The following is a 16,381-nucleotide window of genomic DNA, read 5'->3' as shown; positions in this document are numbered from 1 at the left end:
AACACAGTGACCTAGGTAATTACAGACGTACTAAACACAGTGACCTAGGTAATTACAGACGTACTAAACACAGTGACCTAGGTAATTACAGACGTACTAAACACAGTGACCTAGGTAAGTACAGACGTACTTAACACAGTGACTTAGGTAATTACAGACGTACTAAACACAGTGACCTAGGTAATTACAGACGTACTAAACACAGTGACCTAGGTAATTACAGACGTACTAAACACAGTGACCTAGGTAATTACAGACGTACTAAACACAGTGACCTAGCTAATTAAAGACGTACTAAACACAGTGACCTAGGTAATTACAGACGTACTAAAAACAGTGACCTAGGTATTTACAGACGTACTAAACACAGTGACCTAGGAAATTACAGACGTACTAAACACAGTGACCTACGTAATTACAGACGTACTAAACACAGTGACCTAGGTAATTACAGACGTACTAAACACAGTGACCTAGGTATTGTAATAACAGACGTACTAAAAACAGTGACCTAGGTATTTACAGACGTACTAAACACAGTGACCTAGGTAATTACAGACGTACTAAACACAGTGACCTAGGTAATTACAGACGTACTAAACACAGTGACCTAGGTAATTACAGACGTACTAAACACAGTAGCCTAGGTTATTACAGACGTACTTAACACGGTGACCTAGGTAATTAAAGACGTACTAAAACAGTAGCGTAATTAATTACATGTGTACTTACATAGGGGGCTAATTAGCTACAGATGTACTAGCCTAATCAATTACCCTACAAACAATGGCCTTTATTTACTACAGTTTAACCGTCAAAATAGTGACCTAATTTACCACAATTTTAGTCATTGAAACAATGATCTTGTTAACTAAAGGTGGTTCCAGGCAACGTTTGCACGATAATTAACGGTTACGAAAAACTTATTTACTTTATGACTACGGCATTTAAACATTTATAATGGCAAGACTTTTGGTAAACTTTGTAATCTAATCAGCAGATGTTGGTCAACAGGTTTTCTAAAAAAAAAAAATCAAAGTTATTACATCCAAAAAATAGCAATCATTTCATCTAAGGCTTATCAAACTAATAAACCCAAAACTATTGAAGATAAAATCTTCTTTAGGTACGGTAAGAATTCCCTCTAAACTGTCCTCTGAATTGATGAGAACAAAAGTATTCCTTATTCCAAATAATCTGGGTATTGTATGACGTCATCTACGACAAAAACATATTAGACTATGGTAGCAAGTATGCTGATTTACTATTAAGAATTTGTTATATCATATCTAAAATCGTTTGTTATATCTGAGATTAAGGCAGAGAGCAAATGAGCTACATGTATTTGATAACAGAATCAGGGAATCATCTGAAATAACCGTGGAAACATAAACTTTAACAGATGGTATGGTCATCCTAAATGTCATCCTCTAGTCAGTCAGAGTCTAGTGAACCCAACTGAAATCAGAATTCATATAGGTTATTTGGATGTACTGAACTTGTACTTTAGCTATTTTAATAAATGTTACACACTTAAGTTAAATTAGTCTGAAGTGATACATTAAAGCTGATTTTTTTATAAAAAAAAAAAAAAAAACCAGTTCAACGGACTTATAACATGTCAATCTCTTTAGCGACCAAACCGAATGCTGCGAAATGAAGTTCAATGGTATACCTAGGTCACGCGGGGCTTCTTTTTTACTTGCTCTGGAGAGGCACACTAGCCTCAAATCAAGATGGATGTTGCCATGTGAAACCACTAAAATCGAAGGCTATGTGACCTAGATTGATTAATAAACTTTGATGATTTGTCAATTCCTAATATTCTGTGATGTTGTACATACGTTAAACATGTTATATAATGTTATGTTGAGATATGCGAATAGTAATTAAGCTCCGCATGACCTTAGTATGTAAAGGAACCTCAGATAATGACATTTCGTAAGCAATCAGTTAGGTCGTTAAAGACATTGATATGTTATAAGTACGGTAAACTATTTTAATGAAGATATCAGCCTTATTGTCTTATTATTAACCACATTTACCTCGATATAGACAGTTTTACTAGCTAATGTACAAGATCATTATATTCAGATTACATATCTGAATTACGGAATTTTTATTTAGATCTGTAACCATGACTTATCAGGGGGTTGGAATTTGGGGTGACTTCAGCATTCTTTTAGGGAGCTTGTTGAACCTGAAGAGATGATTATTATAACTAAACGAAAGAATTTTTGCCGGCTATTGAATGTCCTAGTTAGACCTTTTCTTGAACACACACATAAGAATTAGTGAAAGAGCTGCAGAATTGCTGCCATGATTGAAAAACATACGGTGTGGTGAACGCGCCAGGAAACTTTTAAAACCACCAAGCTTAATATCGTAGAATGCGAACGGACTGCAATTCTGCAGCTCTTCCACTGATTCTTTTGTCTGATATCGTAGAGTGCGAACGAACATCATATTCATATATGTGCATGTATTTAATATCATAAGCAATGTCTTGACAGTTTTTTGACAATCTTGGCAATTTTTGTAACAAGATTCTTTTTAAACACGGGGGCATTCGAAAAAAATTAAGATAAACTACTGTCATTTTAACAGCTTTCCCTAAAAAAGACTACGGCCATGGAAATACAATATACAATATAAATACAATATAGGGAGTACATGTATATATTATATGTATGAGGCTGTCTCAAGGATATAAGGTCGGTCCCTTCGTTTAATGACTAGCTGTAATTAACCAGGTCGTCTGAATTAGATGCGGACGTTCGATGCATTATTTTATCAAGTCTGCCGAATCTGCCGAAACAAATAAGTATTAAACCCTATTAAGAAGTCGACGAAAGTTACTCCGACGCCGGGAGTCTAACCCGCGCATACAGGCACTAGACCTTACGCCCTTCCAGGGCTGGTTTCCACTTAGCTATTACCGTTTGACCTTAATGACCATGCTGATGGTCCCTTCGGAATAAAACAAACAAATAAGGGCGTCCTATGTGCCCATCGGTTTGAACTATATATATGACTAGGTCAGACAAGTTCTGACTATATATTATCTCGGATCGCTTGCTAGTCAACCTCCCTAATTAACCTGTGTACTATAGTTTCCACACATAAACCTGTGTAGTAAATTATCACACATATGCATATATGTGGAATAAGATTCATCAGTTTGGTGTGAATAATAAAGGCTAAGTTTGTTTGAACATAAACAGGAATTGAAAACTTATTTGGCGAGCTTTCCGAAACGTCTTTTTCCTCTGTCAAGCAAAGGACTCTACGACTACGACTCTAAACCGCCGAAAACAACTCTCGTAGCCATAAGACATTTTGCCTAATTGCAATCTAATAGGCTACTGCAGGCAAACAGGGGACCCCTTAGTGGATGTTAACATGGGGTCGTAAAGACGACTCAACTGGTGGCCCCTTCGTCTCTGTTCATCGAATCCCCTTCCCTCTTAACCATGATGGGTTCTTTTGTTTTCCTAACTTTCCAGTTGCCCTTTCAAACATTTTCAATTTGTTCCAGTCTATGATGTGGTTATGCGTGTAAGCATGGTATGTAATGGCTGATTTATTGTATTGTTTCTCGGATGTCTTCCTTGTATTTCTAGTGAAGACTCGCTGTGTCATGGCTTCAATGTCTTTCTGATGTTCTTTTAGGCTTGTCCCACATTTCCGACCAGTTTCCCCGATATATGTAAGGTTGCGGCTGTTATATGGTATTTGGTCGCATTAGCATGCTGTTGTGATGTTTGCACAACACTCTTGAAAGTGGTTTAGACACCCCTTTTATGTATGGGAAAGTGACCACGCAGGACATCCATGGTCTTACTGGTGGGAAAAACAGAACAGCACGTGCAAACTCGACATATTTGGCATCGGATCTGGACGAAATAATTGCTGAAGAGGACGACATTTTTAGCTCGCATAACGTAATGTCTCTCTCTACAAATACACAAGAGGACGAGGCTGCAAAGGCCATAAGGGATAGGTAAAAAGTAGACAGAACCCCGAGGAAGAGAACAAGCTTTCCTGTTGACAACATCATTGAGTTGTTTGAGTTTATACTCAAAATCACGTATTACTCTTTCAGGAGGCACAATTTACCAGCATTCCTTTGATTTTGTACTTAATTCATACAGGTGATATCATGTTGTCATAATCCATCAATGGCTTAAATTAACACTATTCAAAGTCATGTGACCAGGGCTGCAGTACCATATGTATCTCTTCAGCATCCTATCATCAGGTTTATTATGTCCAAATCCCCTCAGCATCCTACCGTCAGTTTTTTTTTTATTATGTCTAAATCCCCCCAGCATCCTATCATCAGGTTAAATATGTAAAAAAATCTCCTCAGCATCCTATCATCAGGTTTATTATGTCTAAACCCCCTTAGCATCCTACCGTCAGTTTTTTTTTATTATGTCTAAATCCCCCCAGCATCCTATCATCAGGTTAAATATGTCCAAATCTCCTCAGCATCCTAGCACCAGGTTTATTATGTGAAAATCTCCTCAGCATCCTATCATCAGGTTTATTATGTCCAAATCCCCTCAGCATCCTATCACCAGGTTTATTATGTCCAAATCTCCTCAGCATCCTATCACCAGGTTTATTATGTGAAAATCTCCTCAGCATCCTATCACCAGGTTTATTATGTCCAAATCTCCTCAGCATCCTATCACCAGGTTTATTATGTCTAAATCCCCTCAGCATCCTACCGTCAGTTTTTTTTTATTATGTCTAAATCCCCTCAGCATCCTATCATCAGGTTAAATATGTCCAAATCTCCTCAGCATCCTATCATCAGGTTTATTATGTCCAAATCTCCACAGCATCCTATCACCAGGTTTATTATGTCCAAATCTGCTCAGCATCCTACCATCAGGTTTATTATGTCTAAATCTCCTCAGCATCCTATCATCAGGTTTATTATGTCTAAATCTCCTCAGCATCCTATAATCAGGTTTATTATGTCCAAATCTCCACAGCATCCTATCATCAGGTTTATTATGTCCAAATTTCCACAGCATCCTACAATCAGGTTTATTATGTCCAAATTTCCACAGCATCCTACCATCAGGTTTATTATGTCTAAATCCCCTCAGCATCCTATCATCAGGTTTATTATGTCCAAATCTCCACAGCATCCTATCATCAGGCTTATTATGTCCAAATCTCCTCAGCATCCTATCACCAGGTTTATTATGTCTAAATCCCCTCCCGCATCCTATCATCAGGTTTATTATGTCTAAATCCCCTCAGAATCCTATCACCAGGTTTATTATGTCTAAATCTCCTCAGCATCCTATCATCAGGTTTATTATGTCTAAATCCCCTCAGCTAACATCCTACCATCAGGTTTATTATGTCTAAATCTCCTCAGCATCCTATCAGGAGGTTTATTATGTCTAAATCTCCTCAGCATCCTACCTTCAGGTTTATTATGTCTAAATCCTCTCAGCATCCTACCATCAGGTTTATTATGTCCAAATCTCCTCAGCATCCTACCATCAGGTTTATTATGACTAAATCTCCTCAGCATCCTACCATCAGGTTTATTATGACTAAATCTCCTCAGCATCCTACCATCAGGTTTATTATATCTAAATCTCCTCAGCATCCTACCATCAGGTTTATTATATCTAAATCTCCTCAGCATCCTACCATCAGGTTTATTATATCTAAATCTCCTCAGCATCCTACCATCAGGTTTATTATGTCTTAATCTCCTCAGCATCCTATCACCAGGTTTTATATGTTCAAAGATAACTCAAAGTCAAAAAGATGTTTTTATGGTTTTTATCACTCAAAATAAATCCATTCACAATATTACCTATAAGTACATCCATCCGTCAACGCTTTCATTATGTATTCCTGTCTCGTTCTCTCCACTCACAAGCACAGCTGTATTTAAGTCACATTAGTTCAACAGTGTATTTTTAAAAGTCTTCAATTACTGTATAACATATAATCAACAACGAAGTGATGACCTGAAAATGTTCAATCATAAATTAATAATTTACAAGCAAATTCGTGGAATTTATATCCCCCGCTTTCAGTACATATTGTAGGTAAACATTATTGAGGTTAAGTTTAAACATGTGAGTATCGTGCTGTTGGGACATGATGTATAGCTTGAAACTCAAAGAAAAGAAAGCCTTATCTAATATTTGTTGGGGTTATTAAGCGGAAACTGCAGATAATGACTCTGGAGTCTGACTAAAGTGGTTGTCAAACTTGGTCGAGCCCTTAATGTGTTGAACCCTGTTACTAAGTTTGAAGACAATTGGATACTATTTGCGAGAGTTAAGGAACAGAAACGGAAGATAATGACGTTTTTGGTTATTCAAGGGGCCATAACCCCCGCCAAATGGGGTCGGCTGAAAGTGGTCACCGAACTTGGTTGAGCCCTTAAGGCATTTAACCCTGTGACCAAGTTTGAAGAAAATCGGTTAACATTTGTTGTAGTTATTGCACAGAAACGAAGCGCGGCAGATAAAGACATTTTTCATTATTCAAGGGGCCATAACTCCACCAAATGGGGTCCGCTGAAAGTGGTCATCAAACTTGGTTGAGCCCTTAAGGTAATTAACCCTGTGACCAAGTTTGAAGAAAATCGATTAACATTTGTTACAGCTATTGCACGGAAACGAAGCGTGACAGACAGACAGACGGACAACCCCAAATTAATATCCCCCTGTTTCGATGAAAGCGGGGGATAATTATTAAAAAAATGACATAACAAGAAATAAAACAGCAGTGATCAAAGACAACTTGTCCCCAATAGTTCATTAATAGTTAGACTCGATCACAACAAAGTCATAATAGCATCCTATAACTTGATGGTCTGAAAAATTAGCTATTGAAATAAAAATGTGAAATTTCATGATATTTTCTAGTATTTGAATGCATATGCCACACCAGGATGACAGTCTCAATTAAATCTGTCTCAGGTTCTTTTCTCAGTGTTGTATTTACAGTCAGACTTGTTTAGTTACAGATGGTGTCTTAATACAGTTTCTGTTAAGGTAGCGAGTCCCAGTGTTCTGTCTAGTGTATCTTTCTGGTTAGGATCTGTTGACCTATTTACTACAGCAAAGACAAATAAATTTATCTAATTTAAAATAGATACAATAGAAGTGTCAGGGACTCTCTGCCGAACATGACAATAAAAGTAATGGCGAGTTTAAAAGTGGTCCTTTAAAACAGGTGGTCTCTTCAGCAGGTTTGACTCAATTTGCTAATTGGCATTGATTTTTTTTTTAAAGTAATGAGTCACTTTTAAAATTCACTTATGATGTCACTTTCATTCATGTTTAATATGCCATCAATATGTTATTCATATATATATGTTTATTTAATACAATTCTCAAAAAAAAATAAACATAAAACAATGATTAAAACTTTACATTTTTAATGACACTAAACATAATTATGTTGATAGGAAAACACTCAGATCAAAACTCCGTTGACACAGATCTTACGGATGCATTTAATACAAACACACTTTAATACGTGATGAAACTGTATTTTTACCTGCATCTCACATCATTGTGAGAAAAAAAAAAACTTTTCTACATTCTATATATGTAGTTACTGCTGGAAATGCATTTTAATAATAAGAAAAATTTGTCCAGGACTCCCAAAATTTAACCTAAAAATTCAAAAACATTCTGAAACTAGCATTAAATCATCCCGTTCAAGAAAAGCACCCTGATGTTCTGAAGATTTCTATTCATAATCTTATTTATAATCATATTTATAATTAGATAAATGCACAAGACAATGGAATATTGTTTCTGCTGAACACTGAAACAAACACTAGTAAATAATAATGTGCTACACAACAAGCAAACCTCACTTGGTTTATCAGTATCATATGTCCGTTTCATAAATAATATTGTCAGTATATTTATTCCATTATTTCTCAACAGGACATCATACATGAAAGTTTATAAAAGTGCAGTACATCTTCTTATTAGATCCAAGAATTTGGATATCTTTAATAATAAATGCAATAAAATAGGAATTCCACTCTCTCACTCCCTAACGCTGATAAACACATACTCACACTGGGCATACAAGTGTAAGGAATGCCTTCCAAGCACCTGAGATATCAGCTAGCCTGTTTGTTAGTTTAAATTGTTCTCAGTTCACAAATACCAAAGGAAAGACACAGTTTTTTTTCATTCATTACACAAAAATTAAATATTAGGAATATTCAGAATAGTTATAAAGCATGAAAACTATTGTCAAAAATATATATATCTATCTATACATAAAAAATGTAATTATGCTAAAAAAATACTTAAAAAACTTAGGTGAGACTTATTACTGAATAAAGTCGACCCTGGTAACAGACCACCTTACGTAGGACCATAAAATGGTGTCTTATCGTAGGTGGTCTTAAATACAGGTTCAGTTGATTTGAAAATAACTGTTACGGAGAGTTTTAAAAGCGATCTGTCCGTCTCTTAACACAGGTGGTCTCTTACCTGGTAATAGAGAGGGCCTCTTAGGCAGGTTTGACTTTAACACAATTAATTAATTCTTTCTTATTCAAGTGATTTCAGATAAATTTTATTTTGGATTTCTTCTGTTGACATAAAGAAACATACATATATCTATATACACAATTAAATCAATTAATAAAATCATGATAAAGGAATAAGGTGAACCGCTTACAGCGGGAAGAGCTTTTCTTACAAGAAACACCAGAATAAGGACTGTAACACTACAAAACATACACTGTAGACCTTTGTTAGTATGGAGTGGTGTCTTACAGCTAGGCAATCACACAGGTGTATGTCTAATCAAACAAGTATATGTAAATAAGAACATAAAACCGTGTCGGTTATACTTCCAACCCTTTCCATTAAGTCCTTAAAAAGAATTTAGGGAAATTAATGAGAGGTGGGCGAGATTCCACTTAAAACTTTTCGAGAGACCTATTAAGTGGGCTTCACAGCTGCAATAAACAGAAAGTAAAGAACAGGAGGACAACGATCTGTTGGCGTCCTCATATGACTCGAAAGAATTCTAAAATTGTAACAAGTTCATATCAATATTTTGCAGATTTCTTTTTCAGAGACATTTACAGAAAGAGTTTGCTATTTATCATGATATCAATATAAATATAGCATACACAATAAAAACAACACTAACTATGATTATATATGTTACCATCCACCAAAGCAAACAAACTTAAAAACTCTTAAATACTACAAAATGATGAGAAAATGGTGATCTTCTGCACATCTTTACTTCCATATATAATAAGATGCGTTATTAGATAATAAGCTGTATCAATGAAAGATTACAGATGAAAAATGGATGAATGGGATGTTACATGTAAGTCTCTCAATGTCCTTAATTTACTTCTGAAATGATATGGCAGTGATGACAAATGGTTTCTGTATAAAGTTTCATCCTCTTTCTTTATTAAATATGAGTAAGGAAAACAACACATTAGATTCCATCATAGGAGTCCCAGGTTAAAAACTAATTCTAAAATCTAAACCGGATTTTAAAACCCAAAATTAATTTTAAAATTTAAAACTAATTTGAATATCTAAAACTAATTCTAAAATCTAAAATTGATTTTAAAACCCAATATTAATTTGAAAATCTAAAACTAATTTGAATATCTAAAACTAATTTTCAAATCTGAAGCTAATTCTAAAATCTAAAACTAAATCCTAACTTCTAAAACTAATTGATTTAAATATAACCAGACATGTAGATAAAGAAAAAACAATCAAGTTACGCATTTTAATGACGAACAAGTATGTACCAACAAATTGTAAGGATGTAATATTATGTCTTACCCAGAGATATTTGTCTCTACGGGCTAAATGTGATAAGAGATTGGCAGTGATTGAGCGTGTGACTTTCTGTTTAAGGAGGAATTCAGAAGGACATTATCAGTCTTCTATAGGTACTGTTTATAGGTACTGTTGATATGGATCCTCTCAGATAACATTTACATCCAATACATAAATACAAGTAGAATGATATGGATATTTATCATGATTACAACACAATTCAATCAACAATAACCCCACATGTAGGCTCACAAGTCCACAGGTACATTATACATGTGACGTCAAAGGTTTTTTGGAGTTTTTATTTCCAGAAAGAAAGAAAAATAGATAACGTGATTTTCGTAGTTGTCTGTAAGTTCTTTGAGATTGGCATGGTACATCACAATGTCTTATACATGTATCACAATATAGTACATGTACGTCGAAGTGTAGAAATTTGTCCTCCTATTTTTTTCTGATTTTGTGCACATATGAAAAGCATGATTTTGGAAAAATAAAGAGATATTTGCATTGATTTGGGGGGAAAATAGCAGGAATGTTTTAGGGGAAGGGTTTTTAATGCCCCAAAGTCACCCTCAACACATCTCGGGTTTGTTGCAGTGTCATACAGTACAGTGTTGTATATCACATTCAGACGGGTGCCTTTTACAACATGTAACATTGTGATGAAGGCTAGTCTGAATACTTGTACAAGTACACTGTTCCACACTGGCATGAACAATTTCAAGGGTGAATTCAATTTGAAGTACAGTAATATTATGTCAATGGCAAGCAACTGCTAACCATTTAAAGAAATCTCATGAGTGAACATTTCCATGCAAAGAATATCAATAACATATATATCCTCTGTTATACAGACAATTACACCCCTTGAGTGTCTCAAAAAAATTAGTTATAAAGCTTTACAAAATAACTTATTCATGATCAGCAGGTCAAGGGTCACGATAATAAGTTATACTCATTGTAGATTTACACACAATATATACACAAATATTAATATACATATATCATATACATAATATTAATATACATATATCATATACATAATATCATGTATTTAAATATAATTTTACCATAACCTGTTTCTTATAATACATGAATAATTCTAGTTTATGCAACTCTCCTCTTACACGTAATTAATTCATTTTAACTTAATTAATGAGTACAATCTCTTCTCTCAACACACAGCCCTTAATTCTATAGTAACATACACGTCTTCACTTTCTTCTAGTTTGCAAACTTATTTTCATACTACATACTCAAAAAAATAATTAAAAAGAAAAACACAATACACAAAACAGAAGTTCAACCCCACAGTCTGAACTGAATGTTGGTAAAGTTTGACCTCCTGCCTTTACCACTGAGTTAACTATAGAATAGCTCATAACGGTCCATTAATGTGTTTTATTTCCTGGTTTAGAACATGACAATCAATAAATGCAAAAACTTAAAAATTGAAAATAACATTTACTCAAAAAAAATTAAAAAAAATGAAGATGTCACATTTATTGAAAGGAATATTACAATTCTTGAATAGTAATATAATATTTACCTGAATAAATATCATTATCATTAATACATTATAACAAATGGTATCAAGATCCTTATTGTTTTTCAATATAGTAAGGGATGCACATCTGATGGTTTTCCATGAAAATGAAACTTTCCAATAGCACGACTACAGGTAAGATTTGAGACAAAAGAAATGACACATGTATTTTTTTGAATTGGATCATTGCAAGCAGCCAAACTTCTAGAGGGTTGTTCAAACAGTCCATATCTGTATCAACAGCTTGCAGAAATGTGTGTTGATAAGATGCTAACATTTAAGTTGAGGAAATTGAAGTTTTATAGCTACCAATTTCAAATTAGCTTTTAAATAATATAAATATATAATTGTATCTTCTCCACAATAATACCAGTAATAAAGAAGATTTTTTTTAAATGGACAGGATTTTTTCATTAACAACACTTATTTAATTATAGAAATGTTGGATAACACTTTCACTGGAAGCAACATGCAGAATCATTGACTAAATATGGAGTGATCTCCCCCGGACTGTTTGCAATACATGTACCCCCTTACTTCATTTATTTTTTAATCATTTTTAACTTGTAACAAGTGACTCTGCTTGTAATTGTTATATAAAACTGAATATTTTTTGTGCATTTTTACTGATGAATTCATAAAAGGCATAAAACAAACCAGAACTTAGTAAGCTTTGAGCTCAGCGATAAAAATATTTAGAAACTGATTAGATGTATTGTAACAGGTATACGATGGAGAAACAACAGAACAACATTATCATTCACTGTTGCATGACAGGGTCTCTGGTTGGACTCAATTTTTGTGGTTACTTATGGACAACTGTTTTGAGATTTTTTTAAAAGGTAGATTATTGTTATGTAAATAGATCACTGGAATAGCTATATCAGTTACATAAAGTCACTTATTGTATTTTATCTGCAACAAACCAAGGAGACCTAAACCTTAGAAAGGGCAGAAAATGGCTACTGTATTTATTCTACCTCTAATACAGTATTATATTTTTACTCCAAATGATCATCACAATGCATGAGGGTTTCTCAATGCCAATCATAACCTGATCACTAGACATATAATCACACTTTACATTTGAAGAACATAAACATGTGTCCCCAAATGATTTGCTAAAAAGATAATATGTTCATTTTGTATGTTTGAAGAAATACAGAAGAAACATATAAACTTATTCAACAGATCTAAATCAATCTCAATATATGGAACTATCTCCCACTAATTCATCATACTATACTACTTAAATGACAATTATGTAACAAATACCCTACCAAGCAAAAAATACAAACAATTTCACACCCCACAAAAATGTTTGAATCCAATATCTCCATCACCCCCCGGTATATCTGCTCTTCTTTTGTTTGTCTCCTTAGCACCTAGCCCTGTAAGGATTTCCGTTCTTTCTCTTGGGGCTTTGTTGACTAGTGATCTTGTGTCTCAGGTTTTGTCCTTGTCTATCGACATAATGGCAGCCCAATCTTATTGTCTAAATCTTTGGATACGAACGAAGACTGCCCAGAACTCCAGTGTTATTCTGTTTTACTGGTGTTTTCCTCGGGTATGACCATGAAGAACTTCTGTAGTGCTAGTGTAGCCTTGTCTACAAGTACAAAAACACTACTTAGACAGGAACACAAAGTAGGCCGACGAAACAGCTAATATAAGATTATTAAACCAATTCACCCCTAAAGTCACACTTGAACCTTACCAAATCAATGACTCGGCAAGTCCAGTTTAATTATGTAGGGGTGAATGAGTTAATGTCAACAGATCCAAATCATCTTCTTGTTATCTATGTCATTGTTAAGATTATGTGGTTGTAAAATGTTTTCAAAATATCATACAATAAAATAATATTTAAAAGAAGTAAAAGCTAAGAATGTGATGCAAAGTGCTGGCAAAAAGAGGCTTTGTGAGTTATCTCCCTTCTACTGGTTTCATACACAGAAACTAGTGTACGATCTGAAATTACATATACATTTCAGACATATAAATATGAATTTCCTCATACCATTTGGAATGTTTTAAAGATTCAACAAGTGTATAAAGAACCCATAAGGGTATTGCATAGTGAATACATACCTAAGAATTCATAAAATCCTTTTGGTTTGCTCTCCCAGTAGACAAATATGATATAAACAGGAACACCACTGGCTATGATGATCATCCCAAAACCTGAAACACAATATTCTTTTATGAAGCATCCAGCTAAAACAATTTTCTGTAATTGTTGTATTTTTTCTTTTTCAATTGCATAGATCTACTTTCTTCAATATATATGTATAAATATAATGTATGCAATATTAAAATTAATCATTAAAAATAATATTAAAATTTTCAACAAATTACCATTCTCAATAAAATGCTTCAAAAGCAGAATATACATAAAAGATTTCCTACAATTCCACCCTGTTGTTGACCACCGGTATATTGTATCCCTTATGTTCCATCTTTGATTGTCTTAAGGGCCTAATTCAAGCTGATGTTTTTTCAATTAATGCTTTCTAATATTAAATGTTACCTACCAGTTTCTACAGGACTGGCAATGATTGGTAGAAGGACCAGCAGGAAAGTGATGGAAACATACAGGATTGGCCAGAACAAATGGACCTGGAAAACAAAATGATATGTTAGGTTAGGAAAGTGATGAAAACATACAAGATTGGCCAGAACAAATGGACCTGGAAAACAAAGTGATATGTTAGGTTTGCAAGTACAATTTTAAACATTTAATTTTATTCAGTTGTGCCAATATAACCCTTTCACCCCTATGTAACTTTAGTGGACTCTACCATACATTGATATGGATGAGTCCATTATTGTCTACAGTGGTGAAATGGATAAACAAAACCTGTACCCATAATACTGATCCTGTGTATAAAGAGAAGTAGGCATGTCATGGTACACTGGGAGTGTATCCCAATAAATTGCAATACAGAATGAATGTAATAATATCTACCGGTACTATCACAATATGTTTCACAAAAGAAAATGTAAATGTTTTCTTAAAACAGTGCTTATAAATTTCCAAAGAATGTGTTGTCGAAACATTATCCAACTGAATCACAGACCAAATAGATAATATGAATTTACATATTTTACTGAATTAATTTTCTATCCTGAATTTTTTACTGATTTCAAACACAAGTTACTTAGTCTGTTTTATGGTTTAATATCAGTTTATCTCTTAAACTTTGTTGTAATTTGCGAAGTTAAAGAAGTCCAAAAATTTGTGTTTAAAAAGTAAAAAAGGTTATAGGATGCCGGACTAAAGTGGATAGCAATAGCTAACACGATTTTCAAGTGATCTAAAAATAAGCCTTGAATTGAAAAATATTGTGATTCAGCATTATCTCTTTTTGAAATGTGATGCAATGTGATTTTCCTGTGTATTGAGATATGCTGATTTTTCAGTGCGTTGTACAAAAAAGTATTGTAAAAATAACAATAAAAATGTACACACTTTCACATTATAATGCAATGTGCCTATAGTCAGTAGGAAAATTCCAACAACATTCAACTGCATTTAGATCACCTATAACCCCTTCCCCTAAAACAGTGACAATGGAACAATACAAATCAAAGGTCAAGTCTGGGAAAGTCACCTGTACATGTCCCAGTTGTACTGGCACAGATCCCTCTATATATATATACCAACAACATGTTAGATGTACATGTCCCAGTTGTACTGGCACAGATCCCTCTATATATATACCAACAACATGTTAGATGTACATGTCCCAGTTGTACTGGCACAGATCCCTCTATATATATACCAACAACGTGTTAGATGTACATGTCCCAGTTGTACTGGCACAGATCCCTCTATATATATACCAACAACGTGTTAGATGTACATGTCCCAGTTGTACTGGCACAGATCCCTCTATATATATACCAACAACGTGTTAGATGTACATGTCCCAGTTGTACTGGCACAGATCCCTCTATATATATACCAACAACGTGTTAGATGTACATGTCCCAGTTGTACTGGCACAGATCCCTCTATATATATACCAACAACGTGTTAGATGTACATGTCCCAGTTGTACTGGCACAGATCCCTCTATATATATACCAACAACGTGTTAGATGTACATGTCCCAGTTGTACTGGCACAGATCCCTCTATATATATACCAACAACGTGTTAGATGTACATGTCCCAGTTGTACTGGCACAGATCCCTCTATATATATACCAACAACGTGTTAGATGTACATGTCCCAGTTGTACTGGCACAGATCCCTCTATATATATACCAACAACGTGTTAGATGTACATGTCCCAGTTGTACTGGCACAGATCCCTCTATATATATACCAACAACGTGTTAGATGTACATGTCCCAGTTGTACTGGCACAGATCCCTCTATATATATACCAACAACGTGTTAGATGTACATGTCCCAGTTGTACTGGCACAGATCCCTCTATATATATACCAACAACGTGTTAGATGTACATGTCCCAGTTGTACTGGCACAGATCCCTCTATATATATACCAACAACGTGTTAGATGTACATGTCCCAGTTGTACTGGCACAGATCCCTCTATATATATACCAACAACGTGTTAGATGTACATGTCCCAGTTGTACTGGCACAGATCCCTCTATATATATACCAACAACGTGTTAGATGTACATGTCCCAGTTGTACTGGCACAGATCCCTCTATATATATACCAACAACGTGTTAGATGTACATGTCCCAGTTGTACTGGCACAGATCCCTCTATATATATACCAACAACGTGTTAGATGTACATGTCCCAGTTGTACTGGCACAGATCCCTCTATATATATACCAACAACGTGTTAGATGTACATGTCCCAGTTGTACTGGCACAGATCCCTCTATATATATACCAACAACGTGTTAGATGTACATGTCCCAGTTGTACTGGCACAGATCCCTCTATATATATACCAACAACGTGTTAGATGTACATGTCCCAGTTGTACTGGCACAGATC

General features: G+C 34.6%; 1 protein-coding gene across 1 annotated transcript in view; it reads right to left on the bottom strand.

Moving 5' to 3' along the window:
• Window positions 1-6,799: 6,799 nt before the first annotated feature.
• LOC110464890 (large neutral amino acids transporter small subunit 1-like) overlaps window positions 6,800-16,381 on the bottom strand; it is a 33,925-nt gene continuing 24,343 nt past the window's right edge. The window contains exons 9-11 of the mRNA XM_021520350.1: window positions 13,926-14,010; window positions 13,483-13,575; window positions 6,800-13,000 (exon numbers count right to left, since the gene is read on the bottom strand). Coding sequence (XP_021376025.1) covers window positions 12,930-13,000; window positions 13,483-13,575; window positions 13,926-14,010 — 249 coding nt within the window. The 3' untranslated portion in view covers window positions 6,800-12,929. The remainder of the gene's footprint in view (window positions 13,001-13,482; window positions 13,576-13,925; window positions 14,011-16,381) is intronic.

Source organism: Mizuhopecten yessoensis, unplaced genomic scaffold, assembly GCF_002113885.1.
Source record: "Mizuhopecten yessoensis strain PY_sf001 unplaced genomic scaffold, ASM211388v2 scaffold11039, whole genome shotgun sequence".
Classification (NCBI taxonomy): Eukaryota; Metazoa; Mollusca; class Bivalvia; order Pectinida; family Pectinidae; genus Mizuhopecten; species Mizuhopecten yessoensis.
This window is presented reverse-complemented; position numbering and strand designations above follow the sequence as displayed.